The sequence below is a fragment of the Vanessa tameamea genome, chromosome 26 (assembly GCF_037043105.1).
Source record: "Vanessa tameamea isolate UH-Manoa-2023 chromosome 26, ilVanTame1 primary haplotype, whole genome shotgun sequence".
Taxonomy (NCBI): Eukaryota; Metazoa; Arthropoda; class Insecta; order Lepidoptera; family Nymphalidae; genus Vanessa; species Vanessa tameamea.
Window position 1 is genome coordinate 5,322,626 of NC_087334.1, and position 23,514 is coordinate 5,346,139.

General features: G+C 32.1%; 2 protein-coding genes across 5 annotated transcripts in view; one reads left to right on the forward strand and one right to left on the reverse strand.

Moving 5' to 3' along the window:
* LOC113393825 (latrophilin Cirl) overlaps window positions 1-3,823 on the forward strand; it is a 280,266-nt gene extending 276,443 nt beyond the window's left edge. Inside the window, exons 23-24 of one of the 3 annotated variants that reach the window (XM_026630904.2) lie at window positions 458-751; window positions 1,788-3,823. In XM_026630904.2, coding sequence (XP_026486689.2) covers window positions 458-751; window positions 1,788-2,633 — 1,140 coding nt within the window. In that variant the 3' untranslated portion in view covers window positions 2,634-3,823. The remainder of the gene's footprint in view (window positions 1-457; window positions 752-1,787) is intronic. The other 2 variants (XM_026630912.2, XM_026630920.2) reach the window with 2 other exon arrangements.
* Window positions 3,824-4,679: 856 nt separating this feature from the next.
* On the reverse strand, window positions 4,680-22,160 carry LOC113393745 (growth/differentiation factor 8-like). Of its 2 annotated transcripts, XM_064219080.1 has the most exons (3): window positions 21,877-22,160; window positions 10,882-11,297; window positions 4,680-6,702 (listed from the first exon to the last, which is right to left on the reverse strand). In XM_064219080.1, exons 2-3 carry the CDS (start codon window positions 11,002-11,004, stop codon window positions 6,319-6,321), a joined length of 507 nt encoding a protein of 168 aa, XP_064075150.1. In that variant the 5' UTR covers window positions 11,005-11,297; window positions 21,877-22,160; the 3' UTR covers window positions 4,680-6,318. The 2 variants fall into 2 exon arrangements, with proteins under 2 accessions (XP_064075150.1, XP_026486573.2); XM_026630788.2 differs by lacking the exon at window positions 21,877-22,160 and having other exon boundaries at window positions 10,882-11,727.
* Between the last annotated feature and the right edge of the window lie 1,354 nt (window positions 22,161-23,514).

Genomic DNA, 23,514 nt, shown 5'->3' on the forward strand with positions numbered 1-23,514 from the left:
TACGGTAAGTCGAAATGTTTTATTTTATTATATAGAAAATTCTTAACCGCAACTAATGCTTTCAGATGACTATACTAACAAACTTCTATCACGATTAACAATTAGTGGTGTGGTGGTTTTAGAGAAATGTAGTAATGCATCCGCTAAATGGTATTCAAGTATTTTAATATCGCTTGTAATATATTAAAATACTTAATCCATTCAAATGAATAATAAATTTAGACTCAAAAATCCTATCTCTAGATGACGCAATGCGTATGACCTTGAACTACGCTATCTATAGAGTTGATTATCTGTCGTATCTACTATTAGATAAGCGTCTTCTCTTTCAGCATCTTCCGTAATTTTTCCACGTGGTCTTAAATATTTATAATATATTATTTAAAATGTATTATTATGTATTATGTGTAAATGTATGTAGATAAATCTTTATGCAATCTTTCCGACTATACGACAGAGTTACAACTTACAACCCGAGGCGTCTCGCTGGAACCTGCGTCCGACCGCTCCGATATACGTACCCAACGAAGACGTAAGGAACCCTCGCGCGCCAACGCCTCAAAACATCCCTCATAGCTCGTCTCACTCGCACAGCATCGCCTCGATGCATAGCTACAGAAACAATATCGAAGTGCCGAACGATTACCAGAACGTTCGGTCGCGGTCGCCATCTTGTTACTCGAACAAAATGGCGACTTCGATTGGCGCGAACGAGTGGACGCTCATGGCGAATACGGGCAATGTGTGGAAGGTGAGGGGAGGGCGACACTACTAGAGTGATTTTCGATTAGTTTCATCGCTTTGGTAAGATCTCAGAGTATTCTCGAACACTGTCAAATGAAGTTGTTATTGACGATATTTGCAGTTGTAATGATGTCGATATTCAAGATGATATAATTATGTCTTAAAAAACATGGTCTTGTAATATTAGTACATATTATCATCTGTTCTTTTCTAGTGATGTACCGATTGCAGAATAAATTAATTAATATAGCAAGCTATAGAAATAATTATATTCCATTTATATGAACAATTTATGTATTATGATATTATTAATAATTAAATTGTGTATTTATTTATTGAAACCTTTCAGGTGATGGTTTGGATTAAAGAGATCTTACTTAAGTGTAAATTAACTGCATGGAACCTAACATAGCGTGCATTGCATGATTCACCTTGACACGCACAAACTCAGTAGCCCATCCCACCTCCTTCTAATTTTACTCTCATAAAACTACATTATCTGTGCATCCGTCATGTCTATCGATTAGGTATTCGACACAACGCGTATCGATATCTAGTTGTATTGTTTGTCATACCTTATTCATTAGAAATCTATCATATTTTCGAATCAATAGATAATCAAGAAAATAATCTTTATGTTTAGTACTTGGTTATTGAAAATGACTTAACCATGTGTTAAAATTCTATAAGTCGATTTGACATAACTTCTGGATCTATAGATTAGTGAAAAATATCATTTTTCTTGTCATTATATACCAACATTACATTATATTTTTTGTTTGTAAACAATATACTTCGAGCAAATTATGTAATAGTTCCATATCATGCAAAATGTAAATATACACGCTATAAATATCGGAGCAGAGTATCCGAGTAGCAAAACAAAAATCGATCGTTTTCGGTTAAAAATTTGAGCTGTCTTTTGACTATTTTCATGTTTGACTAGATGTTGCTTCTATCGTTCTTGATATTTTCAATAACAGTTTTGTACTTAAACTTGACGAAATTTATTATAATTTCTCATTTTTATTTTTAATTCACAGAACACTTCTTCTAAACATCATTCGGTGAACGCGTCGACCCTACCTCACCACGACACACTCTCGCGTCAAATAGCTCAGCAGAGTCATATTCACAGTCCTTATCCTGAATGCGACGGTCAACTAGCCCCTGGTTCTCCAAGACACGTGATAAAGGACGAGGAAAGTCCTTTACATCACTCACAGGGCTATCAGACTACAAGAAGCTACAATCACGATTTTAGAAATCCTCACGTCTTCATGTCCCAGCAGTCCCCTGGAAGCCAGGAAATGATCTTTCGTAAGCACTACAAGGATGAGAATCGACGCAAACACCATCACCATCACGGGAGCCAGAACGTGAATCACACGTATTCGGAGATAGCTTCCCAGCAAGGAAGGATATATAGACGAGGATCCGAAGAGTTTCGAGTGATCCAGGACGATCCTGTTTACGAAGAAATTGAACGAAATGAAACGCTTATGTCTGATATGTCTGACGATAATTCAGGACCAGATAATTGCAGGCAGAACCCTGGTCACCACGGATCGACCAGCTCTAAATTTTTTGGGGATCATCGACCTCTAATCTCCTATAGTCCAGGAGATAGGCATCACCACGAGCAAGAGCATTATGGAAAATACGGAAAATGGGACACTTTGGAAAGGGCGTATGACCCGAGGCACGCATATGAGAGCGGCAGACTGATGCATCCATATCACCAGCCCCAGGAGAACAATATGAGGGCGTTGGCAGCTGTTCTCAACGGAGAGAACAACGTGGTGTGTCACTTGGAGCCCCACAATTCTTACGACGTGTACCAGCCCCAAGCTGGCAACCCAAGAACTGTTTCACAGCCCAGTTTCTAAATATCCGATGTTTGGATCCGGCCGGTGTCGTTTATTTTCGAGTGATAGTGATTTCGATGACTTTTAAGACTTGCAGATATTGTACAGATATAGCGAATGAATTTTTCTAAGAATGTAGGCATAGAAATTTTAGTGTCACAATCAAGTGATAGCGTTCATGTAGAAACTTGCCATAACGTGGACTTTACATAACATATATGATATTTATAGACGGTTAGATTAAAACGTAAGTTTATCACTTTTTCCACTGTGATCCTTTTTAAATATAACGGCTCAAGTTTCAGTGTTACGACCACGTTTCGTTTGTGTCGCTGTACGTAGCGATTTTGTATATACTTAGCGTTTAGAAATAGATTTGTATAACTTCCTGTGTGACCTTACTATTTCTATCGGAGATTCGGTTGAGATCATGGCATTCTTTCAATATCGCATTTTTTAATTATTAGGTTTAAAAATCTGTGATGTTTCATTTGTAAGGTTAAGTTTTTTTTTTTACGCATTCGACAAATATATAACACTGCCATACCTTGTGCTGGTTTTTTATAGCTTTTTCTCGGAGACATCGTGCTGCATCATTACCTCTTTTAAATGGAACTCCAAAATCCATCCAACCTTTTATAGACTGACGCTACTCGATGTTGTGCACATTCAGAAAATTAGCCTAGTGTGTAATACTTAAAGTAATCGTAATGTTTCCGTTTCCGTTGAAACGTTCCGTTTTAATGCCATGAACTTATTTTATATCAACTATAAAATAAGGAATTGTTTTTAGAATTGATACAGGTACAATAATAGGGAAAAAAAAGAAGCGTTCATTTCTTGTATATTTTGGATCGATTAAGCAATATATTTAGACTGAAGTATTTAATAAATCGTTGGCTTATTTCTTGTAACACAATTATTTATATATCTTATCTTCGCCAACATTTATGAAATACTTTTAGAAGAAATATGATAAAAAATACGTGGGGACATTTATTTTTTCTAATTGGGTATACTAGTCCAACTCCCACTCTCGTAAATGTAATTGTACATGAATCTTTGTCTATTTCTGTTATATATTTTTGTTTTGATTGTATTTAAATAACGTTGAGTATATTAATGTAAAGTAGGAAAAACAGAATGTGTAAATAATTTAAAGTTTATATAAATAAAGAGTGGCTGTTCTGAGAGAACGACCGCCAACGGAACGATGTTTTTTATTATTCCTCATTCGGCACAGATAACAAAACATAAGTTACAAACCCAACATGACACATTGTTAATTTAATTTTTGTTTCATAAATAAATTTAAAATTGATTCCAAATTCAAATTTGATTACCTTCTGTTGTAAATGACAGTATTTAAGGAAACAATGTTTTTTTTTATTCCTTTAAAGCACAGATAATAAAACAACATGTCACATCGTATACTTAATATTTTTGTCATATTTTTTATCTAAAGGATTTTTATAATATTTGCGTAGAAATTATTTTGATGACTTTCTTGTTACCTTAAAATACTTTTAATCATATTCAAGAATGTAAAATTTTCTTTCTTCATTTTGGATGTTGAGAATTAAAAAAGCGATAATTACCTATTATTTCGAATTCTGATTAACTATTCACCTTACTTTCCACCTTGAATGTAGGTCCATGTCAAATCTAGGTATCCACCATAAGCATTTTGGTGCACACACAAAAACTATGTCCAGAACATATTCTAACCAGCTTTTAGCTAACCCAAGTTAATACATCTTTATTAGTACGCTTGTTGTCATTTGCCTATAAGGTAAAATACAAATAGTTTGTACCTAAATATTATAAGAATTTTATTTTTGCCCCTTTCGTTCAAAATGCAACTTCAAGGCAAACTATGACAACTCGAAATCGCATACATTCATAATTTGTTTCGTTCATTTGTTTGTTACAATTTCACGTTGTTACTACTCAACGAGTCATCACAAATTTTAATATAGGATACCTAACCACCTCTCGCCCCCCTCACCTACAAGCGACGGATACTAGTAAATAAATAAAAGGACGTAATAAATCATAACAAAACTATTTGTAAATGAATTGAAAATTTATTTCATAGATCAATTATGACAAGAGTTTGTTAGTTAAATTTTGACAATATTTATCATGTTTACGGATATACGGAACGGTAACTTAATGCTAAAATGTTTGTAAAGAAACATTACATAAACGCAGTTCAAAAACCTCAAAAGCGACAGGAGATCTATTACAAGGCATTTAGTTAAACGGTTGCCTCAAAATGAGATCCAATTTTGAAAAATTCTAAATCCAACCTTTTTTTCTAAAACTTACGAACGAAATTAAAAAAAAAAATCTCTCATTCCTTCAACATAATACGCTTAAACATTTCAATGGGTAGGTACTGGAAAATAAAAAAAAAACATACATTTAAGCACCACCCGCTAAACCTAGTAAAAACCACTTTTTTATAAAAAATATAATTTTGATCGAGATCCAAACAATGTCGAGAGAAATTTTCACAAAATACGTTACATTTAGAAATACATCAAATTACATAGACTATCTACTTAAAATTAGAATTTGATAGTTTTCGTAAAAAAAAATGCTACCAATGATAAATCTGTACAGACAATATACGCATAAAACTTTTTACACTTGCAACGATGTTTTATGAATATGTATCATTTTTTAATTGTAATACTTTTATAATTAGCAACGTAAAAACAGATTAAATTTAATTGTTGGTAAGTATTTTTAAAAGTAAAGTAAAACTCTTTGCTTTTACATTTAATAAATTTTTTATTTTTTAAATTATATTCTGTCTAAGGATGAAATGTCATTGGCGAGCACTTCGTTTACATTCACCTAACTAACAAGGCGACAGATTAAAAAGATACGAAATTTTAAATCACAGGCACAAAAAAAAATATTTAAAAAAATGTAAAACAATGCTGATTGTGTTGGTTCATAAGCCTTTATGCAATTCCTTTGATGATTGCTAAGGAATCTCTGTATGGTTCTCATTACCATATCCTATTGTTGCTCCTTAGTTCAACGCTCGAACGATGATAAGTTTAATGTAATTATATTACATACTGCATTCAAATTAAAACAAATATTGTGCCCGCGTTACATTTTTGCTACTTACAATTGAAAAGGTCTCTTACTAACTAAATTTGAATTAAGATCTAATTTCGAAAATAAATGCCATTTTAAAAGAAAAGTAAATTGAATCGAAAATACCTGACGTATTTTTTTTTAAGGAAATAAACAAAATTAAAGGACATAAAAACGTAAAAAATATACTTATTTTTTTTTTAATGTACCCTTAAATATAGGTATACAAAGACAGTATAAATAATTAATCAACTACACAAATACATAAATAAAAAAAATATATAAGTAGATTATAATGGTTGATCGATTCGAGTTTATTTTAAAACAACTTTACGTAATACGAATAAAATTCAAAATTGTATGAATCTAAAAATCTGAAAGATGAAATGAAATTTACGCTAGATGTTACTACAGTAGTAAATGTACATAGTCACACTCACGGCACACAGCACAAGGGTTCGCAGTCTTCAACCGAATGTATCACAATAGAAACGAACACTACACTTAAAGCCCCAAATAATTATACGAAAGAAGAAACAACCAAAAGAACTTCGAATGTCCAAGGTACCTATCGTTGATGACGCGGTCGCTATGAGCAGCCACAGCTCTCGACGACCATGCCAGGAATAGTTCCGTAGATGATGTTCAAATCGTGGTCGAAGTACAGCATAGAAATACTGCTCATTCTTCTTGGGGCGCAGCACGGGCCACCGCTGCCTTGGGGAGCGGCCAAATGGACTAAATGAGTATGGGGATATTTCTGCAGAAAACTGTAAGGGCATTCGCCGCTGCAGTAGTTGGCATCGTACTGCTTGGGGGCGATAATCCAGTCCCAGCCGAACTCTTCGAAGTTGACTGAGAGCGGGTACCTGCAACACCGAGCCTCTTTGGAGTTTTCAGTGCAGTCCATCCCGATCATTCTCCGGGTTCTCTTGTGCGAATTGTCTCTTAGGCTTACTTCTATATATGGCATCTGCAACAAAAACGTTTTCAATAAGTAACATTTCATGTAAACTGCAACCGTCTATAAGGAAATAATGCTCTTTCAATTATTATTTTTTGTGGTATATGGTATAGGACGAGGAAATGGGCCACCTGATGGTAAGTGGTCACCGACGCCCATAGATCATAGCACTGTAAGAAATATCAACCATTCCTTACATTACCAATGCGCTACCAACCTTGGGAACTAAGATGTTATGTCCCTTGTGCCTGTAGTTATACTGGCTCACGCACCCTTCAAACCGGAACACAGTAATCCTGAATACTTAAACTCAAAGTCAAAAATATCTATTCAAAATAGAAGTGGTTTTTTTAACGTATTTTTTTATACAATTACAGCTTTCAATAATTCAACACAACACAAACGCTCTTTAACGATTATTTTAAATTTTACAATTGAATGTTTTTGAACGTTTTCTGGGATCCTGTTTTAAAAACGTATACATTGCCCCACTAAAGAGTTACTAACCCTGCGTAATCGCGTACTCGAAGTAACAAGTTTATGCTTGGTCCTAGTATTAATAGTATGTACGTCACAATTTCTGGAAAAATCATTTGTGTTTTGCGAACATAATAACAATATCAAAAACAAATTGAAAGCCGATAGTCATTATTTAAATTTACATCTTAACGAATCTTTTGGATCAGATTATAGATTATACTGCTGCTTGGCGATAGAATATCTAATGAGTGGGTAGCACCTACCCAGATGGACTTGCACAAAACACTATCACGAAATTAATATAATTGTTTAAAAAAATTATATTTTTTTTATATATTTAGGGATATGTATTATCCTTAGAATACACGAGAAATATCTAATATAAATAAATATTTCAAGAGTCCCCTGTATCAAAATATCTTATAATAAATTTATAAGAATTTATTTTCGCCGTCAATGTAAGATGTGCAAAATTCGCAACAAATTAATTATTTGAAAGCCAATTTAAATGCTTATTTAAACAGATTGAAATAATGACAATTAAAAGTTTTTATCGTAAAATTAAGTGCAATTAGCAATAATTTTAAATTAGGTTATCGCATTTTTTTTTGCGTTTAAAAATTATAGTCTTCGTATAATCAAATCACATTTACGTCATACGTTTTCTGTTACTACTTCCTTGATCATTTTACGCGTAGTCAACTAAAATATTCCTCAAAACTTTCTTTCAATAATTTTAATACATTAGGGTTAGACGCAGATCTCTTTGGGTTAACTTTTATTAATTACTAGATTTCGTCCGCGTGTTAGGTGGGTTCCGTCGTTTTTAGGTATAGCAACAGTAGCCTATGTCCTTCCTTGGGGTTCGAGCTTGCTTAGTAGGTTTAGCCAGACAAACTAACCAGTGAAAAAGTAACGGACAGACGGAGTACTTTCGCTTTCATTAGTTTAGTGTAGATTATTTTACCGCTAATTTGATCATCATGACTGTGTATTGCTCTATACCGGTTTGAAAAGTGAGAGAGCTTGTTTAATTACAATGACAAAGGATGTTAGATCTCAGATTATAAGCATGGAACGCATTTTATGAGTTGTTAAGAAATCAACAATTTGGATTTACAAGGGGCTCGAAATTAATCATCATCCTCCTGCCCTTATCCCAATTTTACTTGGGGTCGGCGCAGCATGTCTTCTTCTAGCATACTTCTCTGTCGGACGTCATCTCACAAGTAACATTCTTTCTAACCATATCGTCTTTCACACAATATCGATAGGCTCGATATTAATATAATGTAAAATGTTTGGTCACAATATTTATTGCTGTAGGATTTTGCACCATAGATTATGTACACTAAACACTGATTTGCAGGCTACAAAAGGGTTCATATAAATGGAGAGAGATGGGGCTTCGGTAAATGTGGGGTCCCTTTGGGATCTATTCGAGGTCTATTTCTCCTCCTCGTTAACAAAAACGACTTATTTCTATTAGTTAGTAAGCAAGAGAACGTTAACAGTGTTAATTGTAAAATAATAAAAAAAGGTAACTTTGTTTAATTTATAAAACATAATTTATAAATATATAAAATTACTGTACCTATAAATTGCCCTTAATAAGTATTGATAAAACAGAATTCCTTAATATATCTTTATAACAATATAACATTACGTTTATAAAGATATAATATTACATGATAAACTACAATAGTCGATCATTTTAATAAGTTAATTTGATTCAATACTGCAGCTACTGACGGAAAAAAAGTCTGCGGTGGTGACGTTTTGGATGTAAATTCGACTTACCTTATACAAAATTTTACTTCAATGTAATGCGGCCAATATCAAGACGGTTTTAGTTTTGCAGAGGAGGGCTACTCGCGCAACATATAACATGGGCCCTAACGCTTCACTAAGAAATTCATTTAGGAAAATAAAACTTATTGAATTGAGCTTATCAATAGATAGCGTAACTTTTTTTCTAAAAATTGTGACATAAATTCTTACTATAGTATATAAATAACAGAGTCCTACAGTATCCTACCTACCTAGTAAATCTTCGAAAACATTTTTATCGATGTAAAAAGTTATTTCTACTCCTTGCAGTGCAAGAGACTGCCTTCATCTATCTAGTTATAGAATTTAATTCATCCTGACTCCTCAGAAATTTAATAGAAAACATGTCTGAGTGACGAAATCTGCTCTCATTGTTTTCAACAATGCTCTATCCAGGAAATATTTAGTAGATAAGAATGCTTGGTTAAAGATAGACATTAAAATAATTAATAAAAAGTAATTAAATACAAATTATAACATCACTAACACAACTGTTTAACGATATCTGTTACTAACGGCTTAATATGTCAAGAGCGATTTTATGTCAAGGAATCAAAGATATCCATTTAAAGTATAATAATTATGTATGAAAAAAAGTGATGTATACGCGACTGTACTCCGTACACTATATTTCATTAGGCTTTTCTCCTTGACAGTACATAAATACAATCGTCTTCAGATCCCGTCGATTGACCCAGATATTGACCTGCTAATGGGTCAATTCGATATAAAGAGCCAGATATGAAAAAATTATTCGAGCTTCAAAAACTTAATTTATGACTTTTTTATTGCCATTATCTTGTATGTTAAAATTGAAATTTATTGAGAACAATGTAATGATTCATGATTATAAAACTCATTATATATCAATTCATTTTAATTTAAACTATTTACCCTTGAACAACAATGTTAGTCGTTTACATAATAAGACGTAATTAATATTTATACATAAAAGTAAAGTAACAATCTCTAATCATCCCATAGCTGGGCCGAGGACTATTGTTCCTTTGTTGTAGATTTCGAGATGATTTTATCAAATACGGATCGTAGGAGAAACGTAAACTGTTCATTTGACACATACAGGTTTCCCTGCGAGGTTATCCTACTACGCCTTGCAATAATGGGTTATAAACACATATGAAGCAAATTCAATAGGGTTTGAACGCGCAATCTTTGGTTGGCAAAGATTCATAAGTGCTAAATCGGATAACTACAAATGCTAGTCTTTCCCGAAATCTGAAGAATATATTTCTAAATTGTACAACTCTACATATTCACTATTCCTGTAGCCGATAATTCGCTGTCACCATGACAAAAAAGATATTTTGTGATTGTAAATACGCTGACTCACTCCCAAGAAAGGCTTTTACGAGAACTTTGAAATCGTCATTTTACAGAATTGTATTAAACGAGAAGCTATCACCGGTTCAGACAGACAGCTTAGATTGTACAGAGAAGAACCAGCAAGACATTCAGTAGCCGTGGCAGAAACGAGCAATACAAAATATTGCTATTAGGCGGTAAAATACATTATTTGCACATAATCAGCCTGTAAATTTCCCACTGCTGGGCTAAGGCCTCCTCTCCCGTTGAGGAGAAGGTAAGGAGAATATTCCACCACGCTGCTCCAATGCGGGTTGGTTGAATACACATGTGGCAGAATTTAGTTAAAATTAGACACATGCAGGTTTCCTCACGATGTCTTCCTTCACCGCCGAGCACGAGATGAATTATAAACAAATTAAGCACATGAAAATTCAGTGGTGTCTGCCTGGGTTTGAACCCGAAATCATCGGTTAAGATGCACGCGTTCTAACCACGGGGCCATCTCGGCATTTGCACAGCTGAAATAAATTTTATAAAAAAGTGTTCACTCACCAACGCATTATTTGATTCTGAGCTCGGATGCGGCACAACCAAGCTTATCCTATTCTTCGAGTCTTGTACTCTCACTACTATCGCTAGATTCTCCCTCGGCAACCTAAAGAATTCCGCAACCATATTCGTCACGTTGACCTTCACCCACTTCCCAATCTTCAAATCCTTCCTCGACAACTTGATCGAACTCTCCGTGTATGGTACAGACGCTTTATTCCCTTGACTATTACGAGTTACTCTATTTACTTGAAGATTTATAGTAAAATGATCATCAGTTATGGTAATATTATGTCTAGGTTCTAATTCCTGAACGTGAAGGTTCAAGATTGCTTCGTCGACTTCGTTCTGAAGTACTTTGTTGGTGAACCGAAAGTTGATCACTTTGAGACCCTTGAAGTGGTTGTGACGCCTTGTATCTGTAATTTTAAAAAGTCAAATTAAGAAGTATGAAGATAGACCTGTCTTAGATTTATCAGTACAATGAATAAAAATGGGTAAATTATAGTCAAATTCGATATTGCCCAGTTGATTTTACTAATATTTAAGATCTTAAACGTTTACGTTATCACGAATTCCTTATAATTCTATCTTTTCTTAAATTGATGAGTAGTTTGACCTCAATCGTGTATACAGAAGTAGTTTCCTTATTTAATAACATTGCAAACACCATCCAGACTTTAGCAGAAATTCGTAAAGTTATAGTGATTAGAGCCGCCACTCTAAATACTATAACCATGTTCTGTTTTTCATCACCTTTCATACATTTTGCAATGCTATAAAACAATTAAACTACCCCCAATAAGGTCTTATATATTTTTTAACATATTTTATACAATATATCGTGCTTTATTGGTTAAAATATAATTAAATAAAATATTTTGTTTTGTGCGTAAATGGTGACATCCGTGGCAATCCTGGACAGCTTAATCGACCTGAAACAAAAGAAAACATTGACTTTAAAAATTCCACTTATAGAAAAAAAATGATATTACTAAGAATATATTCATGTAATTCTTAAAAATCATTCAAATATAAAAATAATGTCGACATTTCGATCCCTGTTATCGAGACAGGAGATTTTTATATAAACTCTTACTATAATTTCCAAAACAACACTACAGTTACAATGGACATAATACCTTTGTCCTCTAGGTTGGTGGCGTATTGGGGATGTGAGGAATGGTTAATATTTCTTACAGTGCCAATGTGTATGAGTAGTAGTGACCACTTACCATAAGGTTTGCCATTTGCTTGACAATCATTAAAATAAATAAGAAATATAAAATGATCTAATCGAAAAACTAGTATAAATTTTCAGCAATATACCCAATATTTTTAATAGTTACGGAAGATGTTCGGAACGTTTGTTTCCTGGATTCTCAACTAATACAATCTTATATCTGATCAAGTTCCAATCCAAAAGTTCGCGAACTGGGCAGGTGTTAAAAGATGTTTAAAAATAACGAGTTCGTTCATCCAATGCAGAAGGCCAGAGCCACCCACTTCGAAGTAATGGCGTAATTTTTGCAAACTATTTAAACGTGATCACGCGTACCAACAGATATTTATTTTGTTTTGACATAATGTTTACAAATCCATCGTCGACTGTTTAGGATTAAGTTTGAATATGTTTATTTCCTTAATCACTCTCGAAGCTGTTCGAAACAAGTCTTGTCTGTTATATTTTAAAATGGAAGATGATCTAGGTTTTGAAAACTTTCCGTTAGTTTATCAATGCTTCATTTGTTTTATTAACATTCATCAAATATGTCGATCCTTAAATTAGAGAAAGCATTGTACAGAATTTAGTTTATGGCTAACTCTTACCAAACTAATGTTAGCTTTGTAAGACGTATTATTTTATAAGAATATATATTTTCTAATATTATCTTGTGTTTTAAGAGAGTCTTAAGAGGAAACAGAATCTGTTCTTTTTGCAAGAATTTTCACAACATTCAATGATTTCAATAATCCTTCTCATAATTCCTTCCAACACCAATCTGCCACCAACCGTGATGTCTAAGATGTCATATTATTTGTGCATGTAATTACGCCAGCTCACTCATCCTCTAATTCGGAAAAAAGCAATACAGAGTATTGAAGTTTATTATTTATATGGTTATTTATTTATATGGTTCCGAAGAAGCCAACATAATCGTTTCTACACCATAAACATTGTTGACAGAACTAGGACATGTTCACTTTAGATGGATCACCAATAAGTATCACAATGGGTGTGTGTCTTCCAGTTTCTTTAGCGTTCTCTCTGCTAGCTTTTACTTCTTCTAGTATGTATGGGTATACATTAAAATTGGTCTCATATAGATTTAAATATTTACCTAAATTCCAATGTATTTCTTATTTTTAATATTTTATTCGACTTGACCGTAATATTTACGGATGTACGAGTACATGACCTAGGTGTAGTTGCGTGGATTGGGCAAAATTATTGTTACTCTGAGTAATCCGGTGACATCATGACGCGCGTCTGGCTTAAACATTAACATATTGTGCCTTTAAGTACTGATAACGTTTTTTATAAGTATTATCTTTAATAAAGAAACGAATTTATTAGTATTTAAAAAGGAGAATATAAAAGTGTCCTTGTAGAATAAGACGGGGATGACGATGTCAGATTGCCATTGAAATATGGAAGTGTGAGAAAAGAGACAGTGTACATATATATGTTTACGCACACACTTGTACAGTATAATATCTCGTGATCATTTAGTTACAATTTCAGATTGCGAAGACTGAATTTCTATCAGGACTTCATTTTGATTACACAGAATTTTATTAATATTATTATTTTGCTAAGTAAAGGACTATCTTGTTGCTCGAATGATTTTTGATTATACATAGAATAAAATTCCTTTTAACGTTTCTTTACTTCAAAAACTTTGACAGATTCTTTCATTTCTTTGCTGTAACATGAGAACGAGCGTGCATAGATATGTTTAATATGTTTTATCAATTTTAAATTTACAAACTATTTTAAAGTTAAAAATCAAATCAAAAATATCATATATATATATATATATATATTAGAAAATACATACAAGATTCTATCTTGAAAATTTTAACAATAAAAAGAGAATACGTTTTATCAATCCGACGCTCGTAAACTTTCATTGTCATTATTAGGCAACCGGAAAATTAGATTAATCATAAAAAATTAGGGCGAAGTGGTACATAAAAGATTTTATTAATAATTTATTAGATGAGGTTTATGTCAATCAAAACGAAAACTCTCTAGAAAAACGTAATTACGAATAGGATAATCGATCTCAAATGTCCTATGTTACTTTTAACTATGTCTGTCCTTTTAAGAAGTAGAGCGTGCTCTGCCACACTACACTGCATTTCGTTAGATAAACGATTGTCAGAAAATCTTCTGTACATACCATAAAACAAAGTCACTTCCCACCGTCTTTAAACTTGGAACTTTTAAAGTATGCAACGGATTTTGATGCGGTTTTCACCAATAAACAAAGTGATTAAATAGGAAATTTTATATATATTATATTTATACATGCATATTATAGTAGGGAAATGCTGAGAATTTCGAATTTCCTACCCGGATAAAAATTGTATTGTACCCATGTGTAGCCGGGACGAGTAGCTAGTCTTGGATAAGTATATTCCATGGATTTTTTCCTGAGTATAAAATCTATACTAATATTATATATGTGAAAGTAACTCTGTCTACTTGTCTGTGGTTTACGGCTAAACCATTGAGCAGAATTTGATGAAATTTGATATGAAGCAAGCTTGAACTTCAAGGAAGGATATAGAAATTAGCTGTTTCGTCCGTGTGCCATCTTAATATACCTTAATCTTGTCCAATTAGTAAACAATGTCCAATTCCTGAAGACATTTATATGTACGTCAGTCATGCACTGTAACAGCTTCTGGTAGTAAAAATAACCATTTGAAAATTAATTATAAATTAAAATAGCAGCTTGAACCATGTGAGAATATCGAAAAGACCCTAATGATGTTCTATTTTTAAATATGATTATAATATTTAAGTTATAAAAAAAATCAGCATGTGTAGTAAAGGCTCGTTCATACAGGAGCCGAGGGTTTTCCATCCTCATATCAAAGTTACTAGAATGTTTGTGTAAGCCTATCTAAGTAAGCTCTTTAACAGGGTGTACTCATAAAATTTCCTACCGTCAAAAAGCAATACTTAGTAAAACTATGTTCCGGTTTAAAGCGGTGATATACTGATTTTCTGCTCCTGAACTCCCCCCATTCTTGTGAAATTGCCGTCCCGTTGGACGTTATGAGTGCACCTGATACGCCTCACATACTTGAGTAAGATTATTAGTTTGAATGGTAAAAAAATACAGTCGAATTGAGATCCTGCTCCTTTTTTGAAGTCGGTTTGTAAGTTAGTAAAAAAAACTGACGTAACGACTAATATCCCATGTTTGTTGAACTTTGACGTTGAAGGAATGGCTTAAATTTCTCACAATGCTTATGAAAGTTCTATGGACGATGCCGACCACTACTCATCAAATTGTATAAAAATACTAATACGAATAAAAAATCCTAATACAGAAAACTACTAAAGCCATAGACATTGACGCATTTTAAAGCGGATTTTATCATAAAGGGGGGGGGGGGTTTGATCGTTTATCTACTAAAAACTTCCTCTTACTTTCGTTTATCGTAATAAAGATTTTTTTTTTCATATTGGTATAGATTTTTACATAATGATAATGTACTCACATTGTAGAGTTTAAAGTGATCTATTTAATTAAAAATACAATCATATAATTCGTCGCCATGCGGTAGTGACACGCGCTATTTCGTTCAGAGAAACGTCCTTGTCCGAATGTATATCGTTATAAATTGCTCACTTGTTTCTCGAAATAACCTACATTTTTCACACAATCAGATGTTTTAAATGTGTGCATTACTATATCGCGTCTTAACGCGGAATTACACGAAAAAATTGCCCGAAAATCAGTACAAAGGTTTTTTTTTTTATAGCCTCATATGATTTAAAAAGGAAATTTATTAAATCATGTATGTATGTGTTCTAGTATTAGAAGAGTTTTAAGTATAGTTGTAGTTGTAAGTTTGCATAAATAAATATGAAATATACAAAATGACGTAATTGATATAAGTTTTTTTTTTACCGTTTAGGGACAAATTTTCACATCACTTAAAACTTTATTGCGTATATATTTCCTTTTTAACTTTTAGAAGGTTATTTTACGAATATGCTTTTAGAAAATATGATTCGGATGTGCGAAGAATAATTTCATATATTTTTTAATATATCGGCGCTGAATAATGTCGTGACGGAATCTGTTCCGGCACTGGTGTAGTGTGCTGGAAAAAGTTCAAATAAACTTAACTTATCATGACTTATATTATATTAGTGTATATGTGTGTGTACATATATGTTCATATGTAAATGTGTCATTGTATTAGAAAACGTCAAAGTCATAAATATTAATGAAAAGCAATTTATCTTGTTGTTTGTCAGTTATATATTATGACCTTCGTTTGTTTTACTATTCACTGTTTGGTTCTTAGGGCTTCTCTTTTTTAATAACTGAAAATTCACGAAATTATCTTCCGAATATTATATTATAATATATTCGGTAAGAGCAAACTCGCAAGTTACCGCGGAATATGGTCATGATATATCAAAAACTTATATGCGAAATTGACTCCAATAATTATAACATTTAAAGGATACACGTATCATAAATCAACTTTCAAGATTTCACGAGTGAAGTACGATGTTAGTTCATACAAAATAGCACTGCTGTAGTATTCTGGTAGAAAAAACTAACCGCAGAAAGCGAGCGTGAAATGTCCAAATAATATGAGAACCTGTCTATTATAATTACAAAAATTTAATATGAGATAGGATTTACGTATCAAAATGAAGTAGTCTCTCGTATCTCGTGAGATACGAAGTGATTTCCTACAGAATCGCACTGTTGCCCAATAATTCTAGCGTGATTGAAACATCCAAACGCAGAAATGTTTGCTAATCTTATTTATGACATTATCTAATTTTTTAATAAAATGTCACAAATAACTTGAAGTATTACGATTACTAAACATGAAATCCGCGAGGTTTGTCAGTGAATTTGTGATAAAAAAAAAGTACCAAAGTCTTTTATAGGATCTAGCCGGAAAGTCAATTTACATGTATTTCAAGGGCTCTAACAGTAATTAAACATTCTTTAATCATAGATATTATTCAAGAAACAAATCAAAATATCAAAATAATTACGATAAATATCATGACCGAGTGGAATGTTGGCAAGAAAGCAACATTTCACGTTGAATCGCAGCTCTGATTCTTTAGACGGAAATCAAGCCAGCTCTATCTGTCACCAGAAAACAATTCAAGTAAATGAAGAAAACATTTACAAAATATCGTTCGTATAGATTACGATTGAAAGGGAAATTAAAAGAAAAATTTAAAGAAAAGGAACAGCCCGTAAATGTCTAAGGCCTCCTTACCTCTTGAGGAATACATATATTTAATGCTGATATACCACGACGTTTCAATGCGGCTTATGAAGGATCCATATGTGGCAGGTTTCCTCACGATGTTTTCGTTCAGCTCGTCGAGCTCATGCATGTTTTATAAAGTTGTAGCATGATTTATAAACACAAAGCACATGAAAAGACAGTGGAGCTAAAAGTGGTTTGTTCTTGCAACCATCGTTAAGATTTACGCGTTCTAACCGCTGAGCCATCTTGGTTCTAAAACAAAGTCAGAAAATAAGAACAAAATTCTTATAAATAAAATTCGAGGCCATACTATTTGCACTCGAACTTCTTTCAACCTCAGGGATGATATTTATAATATAATCTTTAAATATAATTGAGACTAAATGGGAAGTATACCCCAAACCTAAAAGCCTTTTTTAAATCTGTTTATTAATGAGGTAACCTTCGTTTTTGTCATCATTATCATCAGTCTTTACTCTACCTATAGTCCTATTCCGAACCAATCCAATTGAAAAAGGTCAAACACAGGACTCATGGACTCATCGGGCTTTACGTATTACAAGACAAACTATTATTATTATATTTATTGTAATAGACTATGTGTAATAGACTTGCTCAAAGAGTTTTATGTAAATAACAATTGCGATTTTCATATTGCAATTGCCCAAAAAAGTTTTTGCAATATTCAAAGATATTTAAAAAAAAGTAATACTAGATATATGATGCTAATATATTCAGCCGAGTATATACGTTGTTTTTAACAACATATAAATAAATATATATATATATATATAAATTATTAAAACGATTCTACATATCCGTTCGTAAGATAAGAAGTCTAAAAGTGGTTGATTATTTTTTGACTCGTACACAATAATAATGCCTATTTTTACTTTGATTATGCATGTTATTGATATAACAATACCAGGATTTTATGCCAATTGAATACGTCATCGCATTCCTCCTCAGGCGTTTCTAAAATTCGTTCAATCAGAATCAACTTTTATCTTTGCTGATAAAATATTTTACAAGTAAACTATACATGTAATAAAATTGGAGTATCTGTTTGTAATATTAAAATAACCGATTTTTACTAAATGCATATGTATACACGGTACATATTATACTAAAATAACATTTTTTTTTCAATTTTTGTCTGTCTGTTTTTCGGGCTATTCTCTGGGACGACTGGACCGATTTTGACGGGACTTTCACTGGCAGATAGCTGATGTAATAAGGAGTAACTTAGGCTACTTTTATTTTAGAATTATAATTAAAATTAAGTCACGCTGCAATGACCAATTAACTTAAATTCAAAAGCGCGCGAAGTCGCGGGCACAGCTAGTATAAAATAAAATGCTCAAGGAATATTCAATTAATACAATGGACCACCTGATGGTAAGCGGTCACCCCTGCCCATGAAATTTGCACTGTAAGAAACATTAACGACTTCTCATATTATCAATGTGCCAGCAACCTTGGGAGCTAAGATGTTATGTCCCTTGTACCTGTAGTTACACTGGCCTTCACCCTTCAAACCAGCACAGAACACTTATTATTGCTGTTTAGCGTTAGAACGTATGATATGTGGCTGGGAAGTCTAAGTGCGTAGAATTATCCCTCTTTGATTTTCATGAATTTATATTTTTTATTTAATTATAATAATGTTCGATATACATTGAATAACGGCTTTATTATATAACGGCCTATAAATTGCTATAATATATAAAGGCCTACAATTGTCTATGAGTTCAAATGAAGTACGTTGATATAAAATTTTGCGGAAACTCTAAAAATCAATTGTGTCAACAAATATTAAGTAGGAGCACCAATTAAATTCAATTAAACTTTCAAATCACTAAGCACGTGCGGTCCTTGGTTTTGGTGTATCTTTTTATTATTTTGATAAAGCACAAGGGACGTATCTTAAATCCCAAGGTTGGTGGCGCATTGGCTATCTAAGGAATGGTTAGTATTCCCTACAATGCTAATGACATAGGGCCGTGGGCACCACTTACAATCAGATGGACTATTTCTCGTCCGCTTATCCGTCAACCGTCAGCTTAAAGAGTGTAGGACCAACGCTTTTACTTTTAAGGTACGCGGAGTGTATACACTGGAATTTTGAAATTACAGGTTGCTACTAATAATTTATCTACAGAACAACCATATAACTTTTTTACTCCAACTCGGATTTTTTATCCCCTTCCATAAGCTAGTCAGTAGAAATACGAAGCAGTTAGAGGAACTATACGTAAAAACGAAAAGCCACATCGTAACTGGGATGATAGTACGTGAAGAATCTTCACCGAAGCACGGATTTGACTTAAGTCAGATTATAAAAAAGTTAAAGTATAGTATGTCGCGTACTAGTAATATTGAGGGAAGTTTTCTCACGATGTCTTCCTTCAGCGCTGAGCTCGAGATGAATTATAAACACAAATTAAGAACATTCAACACAGTAGCATGGCGATTCAAAAGTGCTTTTATGAGCTTACTTAAATACATTTAAATAAATAATATTTTTATTTGATTTGATTTGAATGAGCCAAATACTAAACTAAAGGCTACTTATTTTGAGTCACTCTCAAATTTGAGTGATTCTAATGACGTATGCGATATGAATTAACGGCTTCTCAAATAGTTGAGTTGGACTTAAATATTTTAGTGACGTTTCAATATTCGGCCGTATAAATCTTCTTTGTAACTTGTCCAGACTTTAATTTTTTTTAAATATGTTAGTATTAATTAAGATAATAGTTTCATTTTAATTAGTAACACTGCTTCAAGTTAATTACTTACATTACAAAATAATTACGGTTTGCGAAAAATGATCACGGGGAGTTTCTTGTAATAATCGATATTGAAATCGATATTGAAAACGGTCGAAAGGAAAAGAAAAATAAAGTAAAACCCTGTTAACGTCCCACTGCTGAACAAGTGTTTGGAGTACGCTCCACCATGCTATTTCAAAGCGGTATGGAGTGTATACACGTGGAAAGAAAGATAAACATTTAAATTAATTTTTCAAAAATACGAATCTCGTCGGTTTAAAATATTTTGCAAATATTAAAAGTAATATACTATTATTTTATAGAAATAACGTTTATTATTAGCTATTTATGTAAAACGCAAAGTTGAACTCAACTTTCAAATGTATTTTTTTTTATTCACTTTACAATAGAAAAAAGAGCCGAGATGGCCCAGTGGTTAGAACGCGTGCATCTTAACCGATGATTTCGGGTTCAAACCCAGACAGGCACCACTGAATTTTCATGTGCTTAATTTGTGTTTATAATTCATCTCGTGCTCGGCGGTGAAGGAAAACATCGTGGGGAAACCTGCATGTGTCTAATTTCAACGAAATTCTGCCACATATGTATTCCACCAACCCGCATTGGAGCAGCGTGGTGGAATATGCTCCATACCTTCTCCTCAAAGGGAGAGGAGGCCTTAGCCCAGCAGTGGGAAATTTACAGGCTGTTTATGTTATGTTATGTTTTATTACACAGTTTAAATTTGAAAATTGGAAAGTACAGTCTATACAGATAAATGGTACTTTTAATTGTAGTAACGCAACATTTATAGCAAATGGGATAGATTATAAAAGTAAGTTAACACAAATTAATTACACGACGAATTTGGCAATGGCGCGAATAAGTAATTCGTGATTGCTTACATCTTTTAAATTTAAATACACATACAAAATACTTTTGTACTTACGTACGTAAAAATATTTAATTTTGTATCGATAATAACTTCCATCACTACTTAACCGTTTCAAACATATCTCAGAGATACGTTTGAAGTCGCTTTAAAATTTCATGGTAAACGTCAATTTGTAAATACTTAAAAAAAATACAAAAGTACAAAATATTAATCTTTCAAAAAAAACGTATATTATTTGTTTATAGTTTTAATAGATAGGCTTTCTAATAATATATGTGTATTTGTAGCATTATAATTACATTACAACATTTACGATAACATTACAATGTCAAAATATGAATGATAGAAAATATGTCTTTTTATCTTCATTAACAATAACTGTTGGAGCCTTTGCAATGTTAAGTTTTTTTTTATTTAATTCACTTTCGATAAGGTTTAATAAATATAGTTAAGGCTCTTTTATATTGAATATAAAAGGATTCAAAAAATAGTGCTCATCATATTGTTAGGTTTTTTTTTGGATTGAACCCTTCTTCAGAGAAAAGATCTTAAGTTTTTTTTATATATTCTGACTATATCTCAAATGATAACAAAGAAAGAATATTATTATAGCTTTTTTGTGTTGGTAGTATTGTAATAAATAGTATATTGTTAAGTCCTTTGAAATTATAAAATTAATTTAATTTATCAAAAAAGAGATTAAAGCGAGTTGTCACAATTTTTAATAATTTGCATGCAATTAAAAGTAAAAATTATATTGAATTTTTGATATTAACAAACTTAGTTTTTTTTTTTTTTAATTTAAATATCCATCAATAAGCATACATTACCCACCCTCTGCCACAAAACAAAGAAAACCAATAATTTATAAAACACAAACTTTCACTAATTTTTCAGTCCGCATTATTAACGATTCTAAAATAAAATTTCTTACAATATTAGAAAATTTTGAAAAAATCATTTCTATCTTTTTTAATAAATCAAATGCTGTCAAAAATTTAAAATGTTCTTTTTCGAATACTTTTTTTCGCGCCTTTCGGAATGGAATTCGGCTTTCCCGGATTCCATTTTTGAATTATCGAACGCGCGCGCTTGATAACCGCCAGTGATCAACTGCGTTCGGGAGATGGACCGACTCTGTACAGAACTAAAAGGCGTGGGTTAGGAATATGTTTCCATTATTATCGACCGGTTTTATTTCGGAAATCCAACTCAACTGAAACCCAAAAATATTTATATTATATGCATATTCTGTCTCTTCCATAATCTTAAGAATTTTAAATTCTATTATTAAATTTATCGGTTTTTTTTAAATACGTAGCTACTTATAAAAAAATTCACGGATGTTTTTATAGATAACAGCTGATAATTTTTTGTAACATCATTTTGTCACAATAAAAACCATTCATTAATTAAAAACTTATAAACATTTTAATGAAAAAACACTTTATTACGATATCATACATAGTTTGTAAATACAAACTATGTAAAATAACAATGACGTTAAAAAGAATACATAATATTAAATTCTAATTTAAATTTCACTGATACGTCATCACCTTTTCTTTTTAAACTGATCATGTCAATGGAATCAAACTCAAACGTTAGCTCACAAGGAGATTCAATCATTGTACATACATTTTTAATGTGTTTTAAAATCGACTCTCTTTATTTAAATTTAAGCGTCAATTTTTTTTGATAACACTTAGGTGCACTAATTAGGTATTTATTCATGATAAGTTACTTTAATTATTTGTATAATATGTTTTATCATGAAATGCCAGCTATTTAATTTGTGTCTTTATTATCTGTGTAACCATGTTAAATTCGGTGATAAATTAAATACGTTTTTTCGATTGTTTATGCTTTAATTATTTTAATAAAGCTGTATCTTTTTCGACATTTGCCTGGTTTGGGAAAATGTTAACAATCTATTATAGAAAAAAAAAATTAAATTATTATAGAAAATATGATAATCCACATCCATCATATTCCATTTTTATTCCACGCTTTTTTGCACTTGCAACAATTGATTTATTTATTTTATAGCTGTTTAATAACAATCAAATAGTTTATTAATAAGTTATATCTATTTTTAAGCTTGATTGAAAAAATCTTTAGTGTTAGCTTAAATATCTGTTTTCTTTAATTTCCCTCGTATTCATACGTCACTAATTATGAATATTTCCCCCCTCTCCACGTTTAGAAACTTTAACAAATTTTGAATTTGTTCAAATTATTAAGTCATATAAAAATCCAGTTTCCAACATATGTTGTTATATTAATTAATAATTATAAATATACTTTATTTTTATAATATTAAACACATGTTTAAGCTAAACAATTACTTTTATCATCACAAACTCATCTATAGACTTTGTGACGCCACAATACAAATACAATAACGCACACTTCCACGTTAAGTACATACGTACTTAGATTGACAGAGCACTACATACGCGTCAGATGTGT